Below are 23667 nucleotides of genomic sequence, written 5' to 3' on the forward strand. Positions count from 1 at the left end.
ACCTAAGAGTCATCAGTTTCTAGGAATCACAAGTGGGGGGGGGGAGTGTTGCTTTGCTCAGGTCCTGTTTGTGTGTCTTTGCAGAGGTAACTGGCTGGTCACTGTGAGAACAGGCTGCTCAGCTAGACGGGCCTTTTTCCTGATCCCTGACTTCCCTCCTCTTCTTTTTCGGTATGTGTGTGTCATGACAAGGCGAGGTGGGAAGAGTGAGCTTCTGCCTCTTCTGTGCACTTGTGTTGTGATTTTTCAGAGCATCTGTGGACCCTGCCCTCTGGAGGCAGGACCGGTTGCTCATTAGCTGAATTGCCTGCTGAAACTGGATACCTGGCTCCCTCCAGCCAAAAAAGCAGAGTTCCTGGAGCTATTTAAACAGGACAAGGGACACCTTCTCTCAGAGGCATCCTTCCCTCACATCCCACACCCCTTCTCCAGCACGTCTCCACACCACGCCAAACATCTCACTCCCTAATCTGTCTTCTCCATGGACTGACCTATTCAAGCATCACTTGAATCCTTAGGACAGGGAAGAAGCAGCCACCTGCAGGAACAAAAACCAGAGGAGACTCCCTTGAGATGCACTAGGGGCACTTGAACTCACAGCAGGGATTGGCATCTCTCAAGGCTTGAACATTCACAGTGGTTCCTTAGTTCAGGAATCAAATTGCTATGTGAAAAAAAGGAAAGCAGCTGCCTACAAGAGATCAATTTAAAAACGCCTGTTGAGACCAATGACTGGAAGTGCTGTTCACCTGGATATAGAGTAAGTGTCCATTATCACTATGGGGGCAACTTTGCACACCTGTGCAGCTCTACTCAGCAGTGAGTTGAACAGGGTACATCTCTCAGGTAAGAGGGTATAAGCCTAAGTGGGGTGGCGGGTAGGAACGTTGATCAAATGGGAAAAAATAGGTCAAGGCTTAAGACTTCTGACTGTTTCTGAATAATTACAGTTCTCATTTAGAACCATTCTAGGTTGTTTGTGTGTTTTAAACTCTAGCTACTTGAAGAGAAGAAGGAAAATGAGGAAAAAGCATTCCCTTGGGCAATTCCTACTATTTTGCTTGTGTACATTTCTTGAAAGCATCAATGAAATGTTTTTAAATAACGAGTGTGGCCACCTCTGCCTTTTACTGGGAGGGAGACTTTTTAGCAGTCCATCTGGCAAGCTCTGGCTAGCTCTGCAACTGGAAACATGCTGAACCCCATTAAGGATGCACCACCCGCCACTCAGCCTCAGCAACAGAGTTCATGGGGGGCTGACTCAGGACTTCATCCTTTAAAGTAATGCAAATTGATGAACCCAACATTTCTTCCATATGAAGCTGCTGCATATCAATTCAGGCCGCTGGTCCATCGTGTGTGTTTTTGTGTGTATTTGTGTAGATGACAGACAAACAGATAGGACTGGTCTGTTGGTGAATTGCAGCCCTTTCCTGTTTTCCTTCGCAAGTGCTAATAGATGCAGATTGATAAAGTATTTATGGGAGCGCAGGAGGCCTCCCACCACCACTTTGCTTTAAATTACAGTATCTGGAGGAGAGTTCATTCACTTTTCATCACCTGTTCTTCAAGCACTGGTATGTTTCCTCCATAAATGTTCCTTTCCTTTCCTTTTTCCTTTCCTTGGGGAAGAGAACCTTGCAATGCCCTGCTTCTTCCTGCTCCTTCTCAGTATACTTACTTATTTGGAAGTTAAAGGAGCACTAAGCACTCCAGGCAGCTTCTCGCTCCCATCACTGTATGAATCCATCCACCACCACCCCCTGCCCCCTCCCCCAATTCAGGAAGTAGCTGTGGAAGCCAAAGAAAAGAAGCCTTGTGGCTCTTTCAAGGGCTGTTGCTGCAATCCTGCCTAGCACACCTACCGAAAGCCCTATTGGAAAAAAATGCCCAGCACTGCAGTGAAGGCAGCTTAAGCTTGCAAGGATTACAGGATACTTCGTCAGATGCCTTTTTCTGCACAATGCATTTTGGGGGCACCTGCAGCCTATTTCTGCAAAGCATTTACTTAAAGGGAGTGTGTGTGTGTGTGTGTGTGTATGAAAAGTCCAACCCTCTTCCGTAACTCTTGTGCAACTCCTCACATACAATCTGGAGGAAAGTCATTTTGTGTCAGAGGTGCAACTGACTGGAGTGGGAAATCAATTTTTCAAAACCAAACCAAACCAAACCAAACCAAGTGAAACCCTAGACAACTCTACTCGGATTTAAGTCCCACTGGGTTCAATGAGACTTACTGTGTAATGCGATCCTATACTGTACATGTTTACTTGGGTTAAATGAATAACTTTTAGAGGGGGTAGCTGTGTTTGTCTGTAGCAGCAAAGTGTGTTCATATGGTGCTCAAGTAAATGTAGCAGGCTGCAGGCTCTGTTGCCCCCTTTTCCCAAAACCTGTCAAGATTGAAAAGTGCTCCAGAGGTACCATTCCTCCTTTTTTTGCAACATACGTATTTTTGCAAAAAAAAAAAAATTGAGGCAGAATTTATATCTACAACCATGGAACGATTCTATATGTTATGTACCTATATACTGTATACATATATAATTTAAAGCCTTCCTTCGACTTGCAACTTTCCCAAGCGCTCTCCCCCCGTGTCTACACTAGAGGGCAGAAAAGAGCAGCAGCTGAACGGAGCTGCTTTTGGTTTGGTTTGTTTTTTAACTCCAAAAACCCACCCCGAACCTTTTCCCCCCTCACTGCTCCAAATCTTCCTTTTTCCTCTTTCCAAAGTCCAGAGGCGAGTTCCTTGTGGCGGAAGAACACCGGTATCTCCATCTGCAAAAGCAGAAAGCGTCTCCACTCGTGCGCGCCTGCTCCACCGCCACCAGGCAATAGCTGAGCAGAGCTCCTGTGCCTAGAGGTGGGGAAGGAAAGAAAGAGGGGGGATCGTATCCCCCCCACAACTGAGATTTCTTTCTTTTTTTTAAGAGGGTGGGTGCGAGGGAGAGAAAGGAGACGCGTGTCGGGATCCCATTTTAAGGCTGCAGCGGCGGCGGCGGCGACACCCGCGTCCGGCGATCATGCGGGCGCTTCGCTTCCCAATGTGCCGTTTCGTCTCTCCTTCCTCCCCTCCTTTTTTCCCAAGGCACCCGCGATCGGAGACTTAAATGGGATTTAAAAGTCCTGCTCCTCCGCCAGCGACCAAGGGACTGCAGCGAAGAGCACGAGCGCAACGGGAGCGAGGCGAAGGGGGCTCTCTGGGGTTACGGAGCTGAAGAGCCCCGTCCGAGGGAGGGAGGGTGGGAGGAGGGCGGGCAGGCAGGCAGGCGGGGGGTTCGAGGGGAAAAGGATGCGCCCCCAAGGCAGCTTTCTGAGGGATCGCAGCGAAACAATGCACTAAAACGTGATGAAGCTGGAATTAGCACCGCTCTCCAAACTCAAAGCAGCGGCGGCCGCAGCAGCAGCAGCGAGCAGGGGGTGAGTAGAAAGACTGGAGGTGAGAATGGTAGGGGCACGAGTGCTTCTGCTGTGTGTGTGTCGCCCCCTTCCCGCCCCCCTGCAGCAGAATTTGCTCCCCAAACGCAGCGAGGCTGGTTCTTAAACCACCTTAAAAAAAAGAAAAAGTAAATGGAGGATTGTACCTTGCCCAGTGGTGCAGTTAGATAATTTTATTTATTTGATTTAGTAGAATCTTAGAATTGCAGAGTTGGAAGGGACCCCCCTGGGTCATCTAGTCCAACCCCCTGCTATGCAGGAACCTCAGCTAAGGCATCCATGACAGATGGCCATACAATCTCTGCTTAGAAACCTCCAAGGAAGGAGAGTCCACCACTTTCTGAAGGAAACTGCTCCTACCATCAAAAAGTTCTTCCTGATGTTTAGTCTCCTTTCTTGAAAGTTGAAGCAACTGGTTTCAGACCTGCTATTCTGAGCAGGAGAAAACAAGCTTGCTCTATCTACCATGTGATAGGCCTTCGAGTATTTAAAGATGGTATCATATCTCCTCTTTAGCAGGCTAAACATACCCATTTCCATCAACTGTTCCTCATCAGGCTTGGTTTCCAGACCCTTGATCATCTTGGTTGCCCTCCTCTGCACACGTTCCAGCTTGCCAACATCCTTCTTAAACTGTGGTGCCCAGAAGTGGACACAGTACTCCAGGTGTGGTCTGACCAAGGTAGAAGAGAGCATGATTATTACTTCCCTTGATGTGGACACTAAAATACTTCAGTTGATGCAGCCTAAAATAACATTCACCTTTTTTTACTGCTGCAACACACTGTTGAGTCTCATGACTTCATAGGGGAAGAGGTGTAGCACAGTGATAGAGCATCATCCCAGCTTTTCTGGGTCGAGCTGGGAAATACCCCTCCCTGCCTTTTCATCCAGTCTAGGTAAGGCTGACCTTAACAAACCAATGGTCTGATTTGGTGTTAGGCAGCACCCTATATTGTTCTTCTTTAATTCAGCCCTTTATTCAGAACCATGAGGACTGGAATCTATTCATGTTCATGGGGAGGGATTTATGGGAAGAGCACCTGCTCTGCATTGCCGAGGGTTCCAGGTATGGCCTCTCCAGGTATGGCTGGGAATGTCCCCTGCCCAGAACCGAGGGCAGCTGCTGCCAGCCAGCATTGGCAACACTGAGCTATACGGACTAATGGTCTGACTCAGTATGAGGCAGCTTCTTATGTTCCTGTGTCACTTCATTTCAATTATGAATTGCTTCCCATTAAACATCACCAAATGATTAAAACACACACGCACTATTATAATATCACACACACACAACACACACGTATATACCATTATACACATACATACACTTGCATGCACACATATATACAATATGTATATATAAATAATACAAATTTCAAATTCATTTCAGGTACAGGCTGGGACTAAAATGAAACCCCACTTTAAAAAGTAGAGACTGTAGACTGAGCGGCCCACCCAACCGTCTTTAGATGGTGGTGTGCATTAGATGTGATAAGCCAGCCTTGCTTATGCTTAGGGAATTTGCAGCTTGTTCTTTGCCCCTGAAGACCCCAAAGACCCACTTTTCCCATAAGACAGTCTGAAGCAAGTGAAGGAAAAAATAAAGTAGGCTTGAAGAGCTGTAAGTTCATCAGGTCTAGAGTATAAAGTTTCCTAACTGTAGTTCTGATCAGAGATGCAAGATCTGAGGATGAGGAGATCTCTCTCTCTATCTGATCAAGGAGAGTGGCACCATCAGAACAGGCACAGGTCTGGTCTCCTGCCTGGCAGAATGAACAATCCTGAAGTAAACAAACCAATACGCATTGCCCTCCAATGGTGGGTTCCCCCCATAATGCCATTTGAAGCAAAGCACATTTCCATCTTAATGGCACAGAGGCAGGTCAGACCATCAAACATCTGAGAGCCTCAAATGACCTAACTGTATCTCTGACCAAGGAAAAGGCAGAGAGGTGTGATATCTGGCCATGGGAGGTAGGTGTGTGTGTGTGTGTGTGTGTGTGTGTGGACATGTAAGGGTATGTAGTTTTGGTGTACTTTGGGGGAAATCTGCTTTGGCTAAGGGCAAAAATGAATGATTTTTTTAAAAAAAAACACCAACTGCTCCCAGGCAAGACTGTCAGAAGATTGAAATGCAAAGGTCTGGAAAAGGTTGGTGGAAGGTGTGTGTGTGTGTGTGTGTGTGTGTGTGTGTGTGTGTTATATTGTCTACTCTGGTGGAGGAGGGAGATGTAAGAACCTGGAATGGGCAGGCGGGCAGTGAACTTATTTGAAAGGCCTTTCTTAGCTCCCTGAGATGAGATGAAAGAAGGAAGGAGTCCCGAATTATTAAGATGACTTTTGTCTATGTGAGAATGTGGTACAGGGATTGTTCCCTCTCATCATTGGCAACCCCCCCCAGTAACTAATAATAGTTTTCTGCATCAGAAGGCTGTGTTCATGTACCTTCATCTCCTGTCAGGAGGTGGGGGCAGGGACAGGTAGCAAAGCGTTAAACCTCACAGTCACCTAGGCAGCAATCCTAAGCATGGATCCTGGGCCTGTGATGCAGAAGTGCTGTGGAGGGGAAGGATTAGGTGTGCAAGAAGACCTCTTGCTTTCAGAATCTATAACCTCCCTTCCCCAAAATGTGTCATGCTTCCTAGAGACACATGCTTTGCATGCAGAAGGTCCCAGGTTCAGTCTCCCAACATCTTCAGGTGGGACTGGCAGTGTCTGCTGCAGAGCTGCTGCCAGTCAGTGTAGACAGTATTGAGTTGGTTGAACCAATGGTCAAACTTAGTATAACTTCCTGTAATATTTATAGGAGTATTTATAGCTTAGTGGCAAAGCGCATGCTTTGCGTGCAGAAGGTCCCACCGTCCCATGTTCAACCTCTGGCGGGGAAAAACTTGGCCTGAGATGCTGGAGAGCTGCTGCCAGTCAGAGTCAGGGGGCAATGCTGGATGCGGTGGAGCAAAACTCAGTGCTGGAGTATTTGCTTTGCAGGTGGAAGGCCCAAAGTTCAGCCTCCAGTTATGAGACCCTCCTCATTGAGGAGCTATTGGCCACAGTGGTCCAGGCTTCACCAGCACTCTTAAGGTCTTTTGGACTCCAGTTCCCATCACACCTGAGCACTGGCCATTCTGGACAGGTTTCACGGGAGTTGCAGTCCAACATCTTGATGGCACCAGGTTGAAAAGGGCTGCAGCAAACTATTGCAGGATGGCTCAGCAGAAACTGGAACACAGAACACTGTCTTACACCAAGTCAGACAACGAGTGCATTTAGCTCAGCACTGTCTACAGACCTCAGCAGCTGCCCAGAGTCTTATCAGGCAGGGATTTATCCCCCGATCATAGCTGGAGGTGCCAGGGATTGAACCTGGCACCTTCTACATGCAATGTAGGTGCTCTGCCACTCAGATAATACTGAACTGTTGCACTACCCCTAAGCATAAAGCATTCCAGCCCCCTGTTTTGAATTAATTAGGAGCTAAGGAAGCTGCCTTCTACTAAGCAAACCATTGGTCTACTGAGGTCAGTGTCAACTACCCTGACCAACAGCGACTCTTCAGGTTCGGGACTGAACCTGGGATCTTCTGCATGCAAAGCAGGTGCTCTCTGCTCCTGAGCTGTGGGCCTTCTCTTCTAAGGGAGTGTGCAAGTGAAGTACCTCTTATTGAGACAGAGTGCTGCTAGTTAAAAGAGATCAGGTAGCACTAACTGACAGGAAGCAACTTCTGCCTGAGACCTTGGAGAGCTGCTGCTAGTCAGATTAGATGACAGCCTGTCCTGGTGTAACACAGCTTCCGATATCTGCATGCTCTGGTTACGTCCTCAGCACAAGCTAATTTTTAGATGCATATTTGGCAGATTGTGTGAGTCTGCCTATGACTGACTCTGCAGAAAAGTAGTGGTGGTGTGGAAGAGAGAGAGGGAGAGAGAAACATTTCTGTTTTGCCCAGACTTTGCTTCAGTATGTCTGAAAGCCTCGGAACGGCTCCTCCTTTTTGCCCAGGTATACCTGCCTGCCATCTCTGTTGGGTTTTCTCCCCCAGGAGTTAGGCGTTTGCGTTTTGAAGGGGAAACACCTGCCTGGCTTTAGAGCTGGCTCTGAATCAGAGAGGTGGATGATTGTAGCTTTCAGGGGGGAAGAGAGAAGTGGAAAGGGACTGAGATGGAAAAGGGAAGCCTAAGATTTATCAATGGGAGGGAGAAGAGACCAAGCGTGCGCACGAGAGCGCAGGTGGATGGTTGGCATTATGGGGAAACTCATACATGTAAAGCTGCCTTATACAGAGCCAGACCCATTGGTTCATCAAACCCAGGGTTGGCTTTCCAGAGTTTCAGGCTGAAGTCATTCCCAGCCATACCTGGAGATGCCAGAAATTGAGCTTGAGATCTTCTGCATGCCCTTTGCCTAACAATAAAAATAAGGTTTCAGCTTATCCAGAGCTAGAGCATCACCACCTGATATTTATATTTTTGCTTCTTAACAGCAAGACGGTCTTTAAGTGGTTTTCAAGCATTATAATAGATATTGATATAACTAAAAAGAAGCAAGCCTGCAATAGCAAATAAAACAGTAGCTCCCTCCCCCGCCGCCAAGCAAAAAACAGAAGGAAACCTAGGAGCACATTTAGAAAACATCTTTAAGGGTCAGGCATTGCCTCCCCCTTCGCCCTCTCTCTTGCCAAGGCACATGTTGACTGATGGCTGCTGAGGCTTTGTTGGAAGGCCTTCAGAACCCAACACCTGGGTAGGCAATTGCAGCGGTCCCTGATGGCAAATGGGACACAGCCCAACAGACCTCCGTCTCCCCTCAGTAATGCATTGGTCACTCAGACCTGTAACATATCAGCTCGGCCAGCTGGTCATCTATGACCTCCAGAAACATGTTTGTAAGCATGGGTGGGAGCATGGAGGTGTGTGTGTTGGGAAGGGGAGGGGAGGATAAACCAGTGATGGGGAACCTCTGACCCATGGACTTATTTGGGCTCAACCTGTCCCGCACCTGGTGTCATATACAAGCCAAAACAGTGGGCAAAAGGGTTTGTAAGCACTAACAACCAGCAAGTCACCCATGTGTCAAACTTGGCAAGGGGTGTGTGTGTGTGTGTGTGTGTGTGTGTGTGTGTGTGTGTGTAAAAGATAAGAAAGCCTGCTGGCTGCCTCCAGCCCCCCCAGTAGCAAGCATTTATTATAAGACAAGGAACCTGTGGCCTGCCTGATGTCACTGGTAGCCCCTTCAGCATGGCCAATGGTCTACACCTGGAGGGCTGTGCACTCAGCAAACCTAATAAAAGGAAAAATAGAAAGAAGGAAAACCCCATTTTGAAACAGATAGGTAGCCGTGTTGGTCTGCCATAGTCAAAATAAAAAAATTCCTTCCAGTAGCACCTTAAAGACCAACTAAGTTAGTTCTTGGTATGAGCTTTCGTGTGAGCTTGGTATGAGCTTTTGGTATCTGAAGAAGTGTGCATGCACACGAAAAGCTCATACCAAGAACTAACTTAGTTGGTCTTTAAGGTGCTACTGGAAGGAATTTTTTTACCCATTTTGAAAGTTTGCCCCTGTCAGTTACAGGCCTGATAATTGAAAGCTGGGTTTGCTTTTTCCATGGAAATGGGGAGAGGAGGGGGGGGGGTGTTGCCAGTGTTTTCCTGGAAGCAGGTTCTCTCTCCCCTCCCTCTCACACTTTTCCTGTGATGTTGTGATTCTCCTTCATGTTTCAGGCTCAAATGCTGCTGGCTGCCTACAACCAATGTAAACCAGCCAATGTGCTCCTAGGGGAAGGTTGTGGATCACTGTGTGCCAGTAGAACCCTGGCTAATTTATTGCCTTTTTTGTTACAGGCTCAGCTTGCTAACCTTATTCTCCTTTTCTTTAGCTGGTGACCTGTTGCTGCAAGTTTCTATCTGAAGATATTTTGAAACTGAAGTAACTTTTGTGTTTTCTTCTTTTTAGGGGATTCCCTTTTCTCTGGACCGTTTTCTATTTCACCTGTTTCCTAGGATTCACACAAGGAGGTCCAGAAGGTAAATTTCAATTTTGAGAGTCCTTTCCCACCCACTTTGGTAGCGGGTGGGTGGGTGAAGAGAAGTCTTTTATCGAGCAAACCATTGATTGCTTTTCTGCTTGAAGCACTCAGGGCAAGGTAGAAAACATAAAAGCTAGGGTGGGCACCCTCTGTCCTCCGATCTGCGCCTTGAGAAGTACATAAAGCTGAAAGGGGAAGTGGGAAAGAGCGCCACTCTTCCAACTTCCTCCTTCAGCTCTATGTACTTTTCAAGAGGAAAAAACATGGCCACCTAAACAACCTCATCACCAAGGGTACCATGGCTTTCACAGGCACCATTTTAGCGACCCCTGGTTTAACAAGGAAGTCCTACCTGGTTGTGCTTCTGTGTGCCACAGAACACCTGCTACTCCTGTGTAGGGGAATGAGTGTACAGGGAGAGGAGCAGGGCCACCCTTTCAGCCCTCCCCGAGTGCATCTGCTTTCCCCACATCCATATGTTGCAGAAGAACAAAACCGAGCATGCGAGCTGCTGTTCTTGAGACGGGGGGGGGGGGTAGCCTAATCAGGACACACAACTAGGTGTTCCAGTTGCATGGAGCTCCTACTTGTGAGCCAAAGCTCAGATATTAAGTTTTCTTCACACACAACTGCAGCCAACACGTCACTGTGAGAGAGAAACATATGATGCCCGGGGCAGCAGTTAAAGCAGAACCATGCTTTTTTCTCACATGAATAGGGATAAAGATGTCCAGCAATGTGCAGTGCCTTGATACATGGTAATGGTTGGAGTAGTGGCTTACGTATTAGGGGGAAAAGAAGATGGAAGAGGACAAAAATTTGAACAAAATTTGTAACTTCTAACAAGTATGGGTTGTATCCAGTGTTGGATCTAATCAGGGTAGACTTGTTGAAATTAACATACATGTCTAACTTAGGTTCATTAATTTCAGTGGCTCTACTTAGTTGGATATAACCCTGTATTCATCAGTAAATTTAGAAATAATTGCCATTTAAATAGATATGCAATGTGTTTTACCCCAGTGGGAGAGGCTGTGTCCAGGTGACCCCAGTGCCACCTCAGTCTGCTGCCCAGATGCCATGGTTGCTGGGGAACTTTGTGGCCCTTGCTGCTGCTTCTGATGATTTACCTTTATGTTGGGCTTAGGCTGGTGAGTCCTTCAGAGGATGCCTTCAAATAGAGGGCCATCCTCTAAAGTAGGCTGTGTAGCCACCCTACTTATGGGGTGGGTTAAGTTGGAAATGGCATTGTGTGCTATTATACTAATACTGTGCATGGCTTTCCCCAGATATACACTAGAGGTGAAAGTTACCCACTTTCCCCCTGCCAGATAATTATGTTCGGTAGGTTTGGGATGCTCGGTGGTTAGAAATGGAGGAAGTCTGCTGCATATGTATAGAAGCTCACCTTGCACCTGCAAGGTCTTCTTGGACTCCTCCCCTGCGAAAAAGAATCTGATAGTAGTGTGCAGCTGGGACAACTCATCTTTGATTGAACCATAACCTAGTTGACAACACATCAAGTAGTTGAAGGCTGGTGGTGTTAGGATGGTGTCTTGTGTCAATTCAGACCATTGGTCTATCTAGCTCAGTATTGTCTACACTGACTGGCAATGGCTCTCCAGGGTTTCAGACCTGGGACTCCTCCTATTTTACTTGTAGACGCCAGGGATTGAACATGGGAGTTTCTGCATGCAAAGCACATGCTTTGCCACTGAATGATGGCCTTCCTGCCTGTTGCTGGTTCTGCATTGTTTACAGGTGGTTATACTTGAATTGATGGTCCTGACTTGCACTTAATGTTCTTATTGGTGCATCCCATATCTATTATCATTATCATTATCATTAACACTGCTCAGAAGAGAAGGCCTACTGAATTGAGTGGGCCTTATTCCCGGGTAAGTGGGGTTAGAATGGCAGCATTGGGCTGTAAAGTACTAATGAATGATGGTCTCCAATGGCTGCAAACCTCAAGCATCCCTCTATCCTTGCTCATCCATCACTCCTGAAGTTTGAACTAGAACTCAGGTGTGAGCAAACTTTATGCTTGCAGAATCTATCTTGTTTCATTTGTGCTAGAATCTCAAGATCCATCAAATTAAACCTGATGCAAAAAATGTATACCGATGTTAGAATTAAGCAACTTTAAGCACAGAAATGTGTTTTCAGTGGCAGTTTTGAACAGACCTCATGGTCCTCCACTCCTGGTTCCCCTATTCATTTTGTCAGCATAATTGAAAAAAGGAGTCATTTTGTTGCTGTCGTAGTTAAGCAATTGGACACTGGAAACTGACCAATCTACTGCAAATCATGCTGTGATCTCCCAGGAGATCCAGACATTCTTTCTTCTGCCTCACTCTGCGAAGTAGATGGTGTCAAGGTCCTTCTCATCTTCCCATTAATGCAGGTCATTGCTTGGCCTCTTTGCTTGTCCTTCAGAACCATTTCCTCCTCTTTCCCTGCCTTCACTGAAGAGGGTTTATAATTCAGCAAACACATTCCATATGCCATATGGAATGGGTTTGCTGAGTTATGGAGGGAAGGAGTAGGAAAAATGCACTCTTTCTGCTACAAGAGAGAATGGGTTTTCTCCCATTCAAAGTGGCTGCAGGCTGAATATGAGGTTAGTGGGTCTTCTTGTTTCTGCTGCTGCCACATGTTCCACTTCCAAAATGTTAGGAGGTGTCAAAATTCAGCCCCAGCCCAGATTTTAAACCCCAGGTCTCCTCAAGGGGAGCTAGACTTGCCAGTCAGTGGTGGCTCTTTGCCATTGGGACTAGCATGGAGGAAGGCAAGGAAGGCCCAAAAGTAGGTGGAGCCAGAGACAATGACAAGCAGAGCCAACTAATTCTAGTTTTGCTCCCATACTCCTCCCTGCTCAGTTCTCCAAGGCTAAGAGAGAGGAAGCTGAAATGCAGGGCTACCTCTTGGACTGGTTGTAGGTAAGAAGTCTGGCAAGTGGGGTCTCGCTGAGGGCAGACCAGTTGGTTAGGCAGTGTATCAGTTGCCCAAAGGAACCATTCTTCACTGCCTCCAGCAGGTCTCCACATTGAATCTGAGTTTCCCTGCTCCAGGACTGGCATTCCCCTCCCCACAACCCAACAACCAGCTGCCTCGGTTCCTGCCCGGCTTTCAGACCTGCCCGTCTTGTGTTGCTCAAGGGCAGAGGAGAAGAGGAAACAGTGAGCTACACAGGAGCATCAGAGCCACTTCCAAAGTGCCTGGCTAGCTGCATGCGAGGCTACTCAGGAGGGAGAGGAAATGCATGGAAGTACCTGCCCAGATCCGGGCCTGTGAGCCAGGAAGGGGTGGGACCCTCCAGTTCCTTTGCAAAATTCCCAGCTGAGCTGCTTCGTTGCTGAAGCAACAGCTTCCTTTCAAGCTGCTGTCACTCCGCTGTAAGGTAAAGGGACCCCTGACCATTAGGTCCAGTCGTGGCCGACTCTGGGGTTGTGTCGCTCATCTCGCTTTATTGGCTGAGGGAGCCAGCATACAGCTTCCGGGTCATGTGGCCAGCATGACTAAGCTGCTTCTGGCGAACCAGAGCAGTGCACGGAAACGCCGTTTACCTTCCTGCCGGAGCGGTACCTATTTATCTACTTGCACTTTGACGTGCTTTAGAACTGCTAGGTTGACAGGAGCTGGGACCGAGCAACGGGAGCTCACCCCATCGTGGGGATTCAAACCACTGACCTTCTGATCGGCAAGTCCTAGGCTCTGTGCTTTAACCCACAGCACCACCCGCATCTCCGCTGTAGGAGGCAGTAAAAAGATATAGGACCCCTGACAATTAAGTCCAGTTGCGAATGACTCTGGGGTTGTGGCGCTCATATCACTTTACAGGCCGAGGGAGCCGGCCTTTGTCCGCAGACAGTTTTTCTGGGTCATGTGGCCAGCATGCCTAAGCCGCTTCTGGCGAAACTAGAGCAGCACACAGAAACACCGTTTACATTCCCGCCGGAGCTGTACCTATTTATCTACTTGCACTTTGACGTGCTTTCAAACTGCTAGGTTGGCAGGAGCAGGGACCGAGCAATGGGAGCTCACTCTGTCGCGGGGATTCGAACTGCCAACCTTCCAATCGGCAAGCCCTAGGCTCTGTGGTTTAACCCACAGCGCCACCCGCGTCCCATGTAAGAGGCAGTAACTGCCTCTAAATGCCAGGTGCTGGGAATCACAAGTGGGGAGAGCTACTGTTGCACTCAGGTGTTGCTTGCGGGGTTCCCTTAATGGGCATCTTGTTGGCCACTGTGATTGCAGGATGCCAGACTATTTATTTATTATTAATTTGAGTTATTACCCACCCTTCACCCTAAGACCCCAGAACAGATTACAACAATAAAACATGCAATTATAAAACAAATAGGCAATTGCAATTATTACATAAGAAAAATCAGTTCCATATATAAAACAGTTTAAAATAATTCCATGTGTAAGAGCAATGTGATTTCATATACAGATGCAGACTGGGGTGGTGATCTCAGCATATGTGGGTGGTTGGAAGAGAAAGGTGGAAGGGCCTTTGGCTTGATCCTGCAGGGCTCTGCTTATCTTCGTAGGGAGAGGATATGGACACAGTTATCTGTGCCTCAATAACGGCCAGGCTGGATTACTGCAGTGTTGGGGATTCCAGTCTGTGGGCACCAAAGGGCCTACAGAGATCTAGCAGGACACCCACCAGGACTGCTAATCTCCTTTGACCAGATTACAATTTATAATGGCAGTGTGAGGGTCTCCTCACTCCCCCAAGCGCTGCTCCTGCTGCCAGTGGCTGCTAGCCACAATGGCAGTGCTCTAGTGATACCTCCTGAGGCAGCATGCCTCCAAATCCCAGTTGCTGGGAATCACTAGCGGATACAGCAATATTGCACTGAGGTTCTGCTGGAGAGCTTTCCACTGCGGCATCTGGTTCGCCCCTGTGAGAACAGGGTGCTGGAGTAGATGGGCTTTGGCCTGATCCAGCAGGACTCTTTTTGTGGTCTTAAGTTCCTTACCTGGGGAAACAGAGGTCATATTCACCCTATGCATTTAAAGCACTGGGATACTGTTCTAAACAGCCATGGCTTCCCGCCAAATAATTCTGGGAGCTGTAGTTTGCTAAGGGTGCTGAGAATTCTTACAAGACCCCTTGTACAATTACATTTCCCTGAGTCATTTAATACTCAGTCCCTCTTCATGAGGAACTATGGAAATGGTGAAGGAAATGGTGGTCCTTCTTATAGAACCCTGAAACTCTACAGGGTTCTTTGGCCACAACTGTTTTAAAGGGCATCATAGTGCTTTAAATGTGTGGTGTGAATGGGGCCAGACACATAGGGAATCAGCAAAAAATTGCTAGGGTGGGGGCTGGCCCTGGCCTGTAGGCCAGCTGTTGGTCACTATTGCCATATGGCATGGCTCGACCTCAGAGAACATGCTTTACTATGCTGTGTTCTCTCTGCTTGTTAGTCTCCCCTTTTGCTTTACGATGATGGCATACAGAGCTTTCCATTCGGCTGACAGCCCAGCAATATTATAATGAGTTTCATCTGTTGCTGGCAATTCCCTTGGGGACATTGTGCCGGAGAATAGTTGGCTCTGCTGCCTTCCAGAAGGTCATTTGTCGGCCTAGTTCTTTTTAATAAAATACTATCACACTGCACTGACACTTAACAATCAAACTTCTATATATATAATGGTACCTCAGGTTAAGAACTTAATTTGTTCTGGAGGTCTGTTCTTAACCTGGAACTGTTCTTAACCTGAGACACCACTTTAGCTAATGGGACCCTCCTGCTGCTGCTGCGCCACTGGAGCACGATTTCTGTTCTCATCCTGAAGCAACGTTCTTAACCCGAGGTACTATTTCTGGGTTAGCGGAGTCTGTAACCTGAAGCGTCTGTAACCTGAAGTGTGTAACCCAAGGTAATTCCTGGGTGGGGAAATAAAGCCTATGAAGATATGTCAGAGGGTGTGGGGTTTAGGCTGGGGACCTGCGCAACCTGTCTCATCCACTGGGCCAGTCAGGTGTGAGACTGGTAGCTGGGTGGAAGAAAATCAAAACTGATTGGCTGCTGAGGTCACCTGGTGAGTTTCATGGCTGGGTGGTAGGGTGATCACCTATAGGTCATAAAAGAAGGGGACTCATATTTGCATAAAATGTGCATAAGTTGATGTACAGATGCAAATGAATAAATTATTTCTATCTTTTAAATAGAAATGCAATAGTGACACATCATGGACAGTCCCTCTTTCTTTCCCTTCTTACAGTCCTTTGTCTTTACACCAGACTTTATTTAACTTAGAGAACTCAGATTTACATAAAATTTGCATATGCTGATTCACCTCACCTTGTAGGAGAAGGCTGTGACCAAGGCGACCTGTTTGCTTGCTCAGTCTGCTCTTCAAGTGTTGCCCACAATGGATGGGCAGTTTCAAAGCCCTCCTGTTTTCCTTCGTTAGGGTACCTTACTTTGAAACCAGACCACCCTTCAAAGAGAGGATACTTTAGAACTAAAGGCTGCCCCTCCGTAGAGAAGGTCACGTGGCCATTGTACTAGAGCAGTGATGTGAACCTGGGTCTCTCTCAGTCACCCTAACCACTGCACTAAACAGCTGTGAAAGGAAGGGATGAATAAATGACTCCTACAAGTTTGTGCAACATACTGTCTTGTACACTGAGTAACACTCAGTGACCTGTGGCTGAAGGGCTGATGACAGGCAATACAAGTCTCTAAGGGCTGTTTCATAAGCTCAAGGTCTGGCTGGATGTGGTCACTTAGCAACAAGCCTGTGCTTGCATGAAATCCATTACAACAGTAATTGATGAGTAGATAGAATAGTACAGTGGTAATTGATACATGGTGGTAGCCCACTAAGAACTCACATAACCCAGACCCTCCAAGTGTCCCTATTTTCCAGGGACGTCCCTGATTTAGAGCATCCATCCTGGTTTCTGATTTGATCCTGGAATGTCCCACTTTTCCTAAGGACGTCCCTATTTTCATTGGAGAAATGTTGGAAGGGTTACCAGACCCCCAAGCTGTCTGAAGTCAATTCTGTATAGGGAAGGTTTTTTGTTTAATGTTTTATTATGTTTTATATACATATACAGTGGTACCTCGGTTTAAGAACAGTCCAGTTTAAGAATGCTTCTCTGCAAAACCGGAAATAGTGTCCTGATTTGAGAACTTTACCTCGGTCTAAGAACAGAATCTGAACGGTGGAAGAGCACCGGCAGTGGGAGGCCTCATTAGGGAAAGCACGCCTCGGTTTAAGAACAGTTTTGATTTAAGAACGGACTTCCAGAATGTATTAAGTTCGTAAACTGAGGTACCACTGTACTATATACATTACTATTTATACCCCACACATATTACTGGGTTACCCCAGTATATATGTGTGTTTGTGTATATATAATTTCTATACCACTTTATATTTTTAAGAAAAATATCAAAGTGGTTACAGCATATTAAATCAATAAATCAATAAAACAACCTGAAAAAAGTCAAATACAGTGGTACCTCGGGTTAAGAACGTAATTCGATATGGAGTTCCATTCTTAATCTGAAACTGTTCTTAACCTGAGGTACCACTTTAGCTAATGGGGCCTCCCGCTGCCGCCGTGCCACCGCCACACGATTTCTGTTCTCATCCTGAAGCAAAGTTCTTAACCTGAGGTACTATTTCTGGGTTAGCGGCGTCTGTAACCTGAAGCGTCTGTAACCTGAAGTGTCTGTAATCTGAGGTACCACTGTACTGTATAGAGTAAACAGTCAAAGCAACATAATAGAAAACTAAAATAGTACCTTAAAGATTTCAAAATAGAACATTACAAAGGAGGTCAACTACAGAATACATATTTAACATAATAGGGCTGGTGAGACTGGGCCCAGCCCCCTAGGCCAAGTGGAAAGGGCCTTGCAGGGAGCGGCCTCCACGCCCCACAGCCGGGCGATGTTCCTCCGGCCTCATGAGGAGCCTCTTCAGGACATCCCTATTTTCACTGGAGAAATGGAGGATAGGAATAACTTATGTGCTGAAAGAGCTGCAACTGGTGGCCTGCTTTCCTCTAGGCACAATTCAGGGTACTCCGGAATGAGGCCACCAGTTGCAGTCCCTTTAACACAGGGGTTATGTGAGTTCTCAGTGTTTCAAATCCTAAATGTCTTGGGCCTCAAATATCTGAAATACTGCCTCCACCCCTATAGACCCTCTTGGATGTAAAGATTGTCAGAGAGGGCCCTCTAGGTAGCTCCACCATCTTCAAAATTGTGGGGAATAGTGGCCTGGGAGAGGGCATTCTCTGTGGTAGCCCCTTAGCTGTGAAATTCCCTCCTCACAGAAGTATGTCTGGCACTTTCAATGTGTAGCTTTCGTCATATGCTGGCCTCTGATTACACACACACACACTGCACCCTTTGCTTATTTATTTGGTCTTTGTCTATTTTTCTTTCCATCCAGAGGACGGGATGTTTGGCGGCAGGGAGATTTTCCATAAAACACAGACACACACTTTTATATAAGCATATATAATCTTAGGACCAACACCATTAATGGTAAATTTTCATTGATTAAAATCAATGAAATCAGGGGCGGCACGATTTTCATTGATTAAATTTCATTGATTAAATTTTCATTGATTAAAATTAATACTGTATTTTTTACATTCTTGTAACTAGCCCATGAGACCTTATGGCAAAGAACGGGTAAGAAATCTAAATGATAATGTAAACAAATAAATAAAATCTGAGGACGGGAGGAACCCCTGAGATGTCCCCCCTTTTAAGGATAACCAAAAGGAGTCACTGTGCTGTTGCCACAGCTGCCTTGTTGGTATGCATCGTTGTCCAAACAGCTGTTGGTTGGTGAGCTCACCCCCTTCCCCTCTCCTTTAATAGCAAAACCGTCTCCCTTGGATTTGTGCAAAGTTTGAGAGCATTGGAAGACCTTCCTGTGTCACCAGCAGGCAACGAGTGTTTTAAGGCTCTTGACAGGTTGCTGAAACCTTAGAAAGGGTCTTGCTGTTCAGGTCTTTTCTCTCCCCCTGCCTCACCACCAGGTCTGTCTCCAGCTTTAAGGTAGACACCCCTGCAGTGTGGTCCTCTCTTACAGAAATGGTCCTTGGTGGCCTTATCCAACACTGGTGGGCAGCAGCGCCAGGATCAGAGCTTGGCTGCTGTGCTGGGTCTAAACTGCCACTTTAATTTCTCACGATACTCCTGCCCTACCACTGCTCTGGGGCAGTGTGGGGAATTTAAGTGGTGGTTGAGAGACACAGGTATCTGGCATGGTCAGGATCTTTGGGCAAGTGTCACCATAGTGGTGGATATTGCCTGGATCCTATCCTGATGCTGGACTTCCATGACTATTTCCTCCACCTGGGAGAACTCAGAATATTTGTTCGTTCAATTTGGACCAGGCCTTCCTCCAAGTAAAACAGGGTAGCCTATACCACCCCCCACAATATTACTTTGCTACAGCCCTGTGAGGTTAATTAGGGCTAGAGTAAGGGGATGTATTGTGGAATCAGTTGCCCTAGTGGAAGTGTCAGCCCATATCGTGCCGCCCCTGATATAATTTGGATTATCCATTTCTAGGGAGAATCCAGTCAGGGTTGCTGCTGCTGCTGCTGCTGCTGCTCATGATGATGATGATGTTGATGTTGTTTTTAAACAAAAGCCCTGTGTTTGTGATATCTTAGTAACAATATTCAGCCCTTTCTGGAATGCTCAAAGTAACTGGTTCAAATGAGTATCAGGGTTTCAGGTGGGATTTCAACTCCAAGTCTTGCTGGATCCTAGGATGACATTCTAACTGTGGTTGCCAACAGTTTGGATCTCTGGGCACATTTACAAATTGAGGAAACTACTGTGGACACCTCACATATGCCATAACTAAGCAAGCATCACAAACCTTTCTAGGTTGGGGGGAACCTCAGGCCCAGGGACCAAATATGGCTCTTCAGGCATCTCAGTATGGCCCTTGGACTTCACCTCAGGCCACATGGCCTCACTAGCCATACCCTCTGTCCTCAGGCCACACCAAAAGTTCAAAGGTAAAATTTATGTTTGTCCCTCCTCCCACCTTTGCCTCTGGCCTCACATGTGCCCCTGCAAGATTCCCTATCCTTGACTTGTGCTATTGGCTACAACACAATGATTATTTGAAGCCCCATCTTCGCAGGGGGAGGGGACCAGGTATCAAAAGTGTGTGGGTTGTTGTTGTTGTTTGGTAATGTCAGGCAGATACTTTCCTTAGCCTCCTTCTTTTGCTCCTGGAAGGGTTTATAGCGATATAGCAGTGACTAGGAGCAATATGAGTGGCAAAATTGTGCTTTAAAATATGCAGGAAAGAGAAAAAAAGGTGTGGAGACTGAAAATAAGAAAGTTTCTTGAAGCTGAGTCTATCAATTTTTGCAAAACATAAAGCAAAAGAGAGAGAGGAGCAGAACCTGTGGTATTAGCTTTTTTTTTATAAAATGTAATCTCCCTCCTCCCTGTCCGATTTATTACTTCCTCACGTAAGAGATGAACATCTGGCGAAATCACTTAAGCAAACATATTTCAGTCTGCGCTGTATGCTAACGTTGAGAAAAGGAGGACTAAAATATTTAGCTGTTTCCCTCTCTCTTTTGGGGGATGGCCATATTAATATACTGTACTGGAGTTCTCACTCGTGTTTCTCCACTCCCAGTGGAGCTAGGGAATGCTGACATGTTTCTAGTCTGGCAGTAGGCCCTGCGACACACATGTAACCATCTCCACCTTATTTATTTATTTAAATATGTATAGGCTGCATTTTCATAAAAAAATATGGCAAATCAGTATACAGTATACAAAATTACAGTAAGAAAAATAAAAAATGTCCGTAAAACCATTACATTGCAAAGGACTGAATAGCACAGTTCTTAGAAGACATCTAAATGGGGGCTGGAACATGATGGAATAAGGGTCACCAACATGATGCTCACAAAAAGTCTCCATAGATATTCCCTCTACTCCTTTTCTGTTTGTTCTGGCTCAGCCACTTCTACACCCCCCCCCCCAATAGAAGCCATTTTGTGTTGTTGTTGATTAAATTTGTATACCTCCCATCATCCATAGATGTCAGGGTAATTCACAGCATAAAAATACAAGATAAAAACACAAAATACAAAGTGAAAGCAAGAACAAAACAAAACAATACACCAGTGTTTCCCAACCACTGTTCCGCGGCACACTAGTGTGCCGCGAGATGTTGCCTGGAGGGAGGCAGGCGAGTCGGGTGGCGAGAGGCGGGGCGGCGGCGGCGAGGAGAGGCCGCCCAGCGCCGTCTGCCTGCCTGGCTGCCTGCGAGCTCGGCGGGCAGCGCCTCCGTCCGCAGCGCCCGCCTCGCGGATCTCATTCCCTGCCAAAGCTCACCCAGCCAAGCCGCGCTCTCCTTCCTGCCTCGCTTTGCTGCCTCCTCCCCCCCCACCCCCAAAGCTTGGAGGTTCCCCGGCAAGGGAGAGGGGAAAAAATTGAAACTTACACTTTTGTGCGTCCCTCCCGGCGTGACGCTGCGCGCTGACGTCACGGGGCTGTAATGGTGGTGTGCCTCGAGATTTTTTTCATCAAACAAGTGTGCCTTTGCCCAAAAAAGGTTGGGAAACACTGCAATACACACTTCTCCCACCCCTTCCCACTCGCCTCTCCACAGCAACCATTTTGTGACTAGGTGCCCACAGTATTTTCTGAAAATTCCAAATGTGCCCCCCGGCCCAAAAAAGTTGGTGGCCCTTCTATAAACATGACTAATTAAAACAATCCAAACCAACTCAACACAATTAACATACAGCCATCTAAATTAATCTTTTAAAAATAGCCAAAATCAACCACTAGAAGCCCATTTGATTTTTTAAAAATAAGTGTTTTAGTTTCCATTTAAAAGGCAGCAACAAGGTAGCTGGCTGAATCTCAGCTGGGTGAGTTTTCTAGAGCTGTGGAGCCACCACAAAGAAGAGTGTGTGACTGACTCAGAGCTAGGGTAAAGTTACAGTGGACAGGGCCCCTTTAGTCAATGTCAAAGCTCAGGCAGGTGTGTGTGTGTGTGTGTGTGTGTGTGTGTGTGTGTGTGTGTGTGTTCTCTTTAGAGCAGGCATGGCCAAACTCGGCCCTCCAGATGTTTTGGGACTACAACTCCCATCATCCCTAGCTAACAGGACCAGTGGTTAGGGATGATGGGAATTGTAGTCCCAAAACTTCAGGAGGGCCAAGTTTGGCCATGCCTGCTTTAGAGTAACCAGATCCAATATTGTTTAGGGTGTGGGTAGGCAACCTTCTCTCTCTTGAGGGCTTCATTCTGTCTTTTGCCAGTGGTGGGCAGGACCAAGGCAAAAGCGTGTGAATTTATAATTCATAGATAGATGGATATGGAGTTATATGGCACCACCGCCCTGCTTGCAGAGGGCTTTGGAAATTTAGGCTGAGGGCTATAAGCTGCTTAAAGCTGGTTCAATGCATTGCAGATCAAGGCTAGCGCTTTTGATTTCCAGTAAACAACTGATTCCTTTTCCTTTTTCTCATATGGAAGTGAGGTGAGGAAGATGGAAGTGTGTGGGTGGGGAAAGACTGCTGGCTGTTGATGTAGTTTTGTCTGCGATATGATTTATATTTGAGGGAGGGAGGCAATGGGAAGGTATATAGTGGTACCTCTGGTTACGAACTTAATTTGTTCAGGAGGTCCGTTTGTAACCCGAAACTGTTCTTAACATGAGGTGCGTTTTCGCTAATGGCGCTTCCTGCTGCCGCCGCACCGCCATTGCGTGACTTCCGCTCGCATCCTGGGGCAAAGTTCGCAACCAGGAGCATCTACTTCCGGGTTAGCGGAGCTCGTAACCCAAAGCATTCGTAAGGAGGGCGGTACGTAACACGAGGTCCCACTGTATGGGGAAAGACTGTAACTCAGTGGCAGAGAGTTGCTTTGCATGCAGAAGGCCCTAGCATCTCCATGGGGGGGGGGTGAGAGAGAACCCTGTCTTGGAGAGCCACTGCCAGCCAGTGCAGACATTACTGAGCTAGATGGATCAAGGTCTTACTTCAGGAGAAGGCATTTTCCTATGTTCCTAGACAACAGTAAGACAGAAGCTAGGACATTGTTAGTAAAGTAAGGCCTCAACCTATGCGCATTGAACTTCTACGTATTCAGCTTTATGCGCTTAGCAAGCACGCAAGCAAGCAAATGAATGAACAAATAAATAAATAAATAGAAAGGGAGCAAGTGTCCAGAAAAAAAGACTTTGGCTATCTCACCTGCTGATGAACCCAATGTGTTTTGACTGGACAGAATTTTGGCTTTAGGCAGGATCCCTGGAACGTAACCCCTGCATAAGTTGTGGGCTTACCGTCTGCCAAACAGCAGCAACAAAAGCAACAATTCAGACTGGTTATGTCGCTTGATATACAAAAAGGTCTCCGAGTGACTTGCGATGTGTTTCAGAGCATCAGCATAGGTAAAAAATACTTTATAACTGAAGCCCACAAGGCAGCCCCACCCCAATAACAGCAGCCGAAAGCTTGGACGGCACAACTTCCAGCAAGCAACAATGTAGTCCAACATATAGATAACTGGGGCAGTTGGAGCAGGATCACAGTTATATGCGCCTACTATCAGGCTCCTGCAATAATTCCAGCCACCTCATTGTGGACCAACTGACGTTTCCGAACTGTTGAAGAAAGCAAAGCATTACACATGGGCAGGAACCCTTCCATGGTATATACCAATGCAGCCTTCAGATGTTGTCAGACTCCAACTCTCATCAGTTCCAACCAGCCAGGGATGATGAAAGTTGAAGTCAAGCATGATCTGGAGGGCCACAAGTTTCCCTTGCCTGGTGTAGTGGAACACCATGTTCACAATTACCCCTTTTTTTTGAGAGAGAAAGGTTGGCAGAGTTCTCTTCCAGGACGGTATTCTTGGGGAGAGATTCAATTGTCCAGGAGCAAACACACCTTTCAAAAAAAACAAACCACACTGGTGGCAGCTGTCAGTCCTATTCTGTCCAGCATTAAGCAGAGGAGTGACAATTTCCATGCTCCTTCCACTTGGCTCTGGAATATATCTGCAGTATTCTGTGTTATGAAGTCTGTGTTATTCCTGGAAGCAAAAAGGAAGCTTGCAAACTGCCCCTCCCCCGCCAACTGGTCCCTTTGTGAGCAGGAAGTATAGGGGAAAAGGGTCTAATTGCCTCTCAGCTGTTTTATAAAA

The 23667-nt window shown here is 46.8% G+C and overlaps 1 protein-coding gene across 5 annotated transcripts in view; it reads left to right on the plus strand.

Moving 5' to 3' along the window:
- The first annotated feature begins 703 nt into the window (after positions 1-703).
- COL27A1 (collagen type XXVII alpha 1 chain) overlaps positions 704-23667 on the plus strand; it is a 255431-nt gene continuing 232467 nt past the window's right edge. For 3 of the 5 annotated variants that reach the window (XM_081179608.1, XM_081179609.1, XM_081179611.1), the window contains exons 1-2: positions 3285-3420; positions 9390-9460. In XM_081179608.1, the coding sequence (XP_081035734.1) occupies positions 3350-3420; positions 9390-9460 (142 nt within the window). In that variant the 5' untranslated portion in view covers positions 3285-3349. Of the gene's footprint in view, positions 761-3284; positions 3421-9389; positions 9461-19183; positions 19499-23667 lie in introns of those variants that run through there. The other 2 variants (XM_081179610.1, XM_081179612.1) reach the window with 2 other exon arrangements.

This window comes from Podarcis bocagei (assembly GCF_964188305.1).
Source record: "Podarcis bocagei genome assembly, chromosome: Z".
NCBI classification, from domain to species: domain Eukaryota; kingdom Metazoa; phylum Chordata; class Lepidosauria; order Squamata; family Lacertidae; genus Podarcis; species Podarcis bocagei.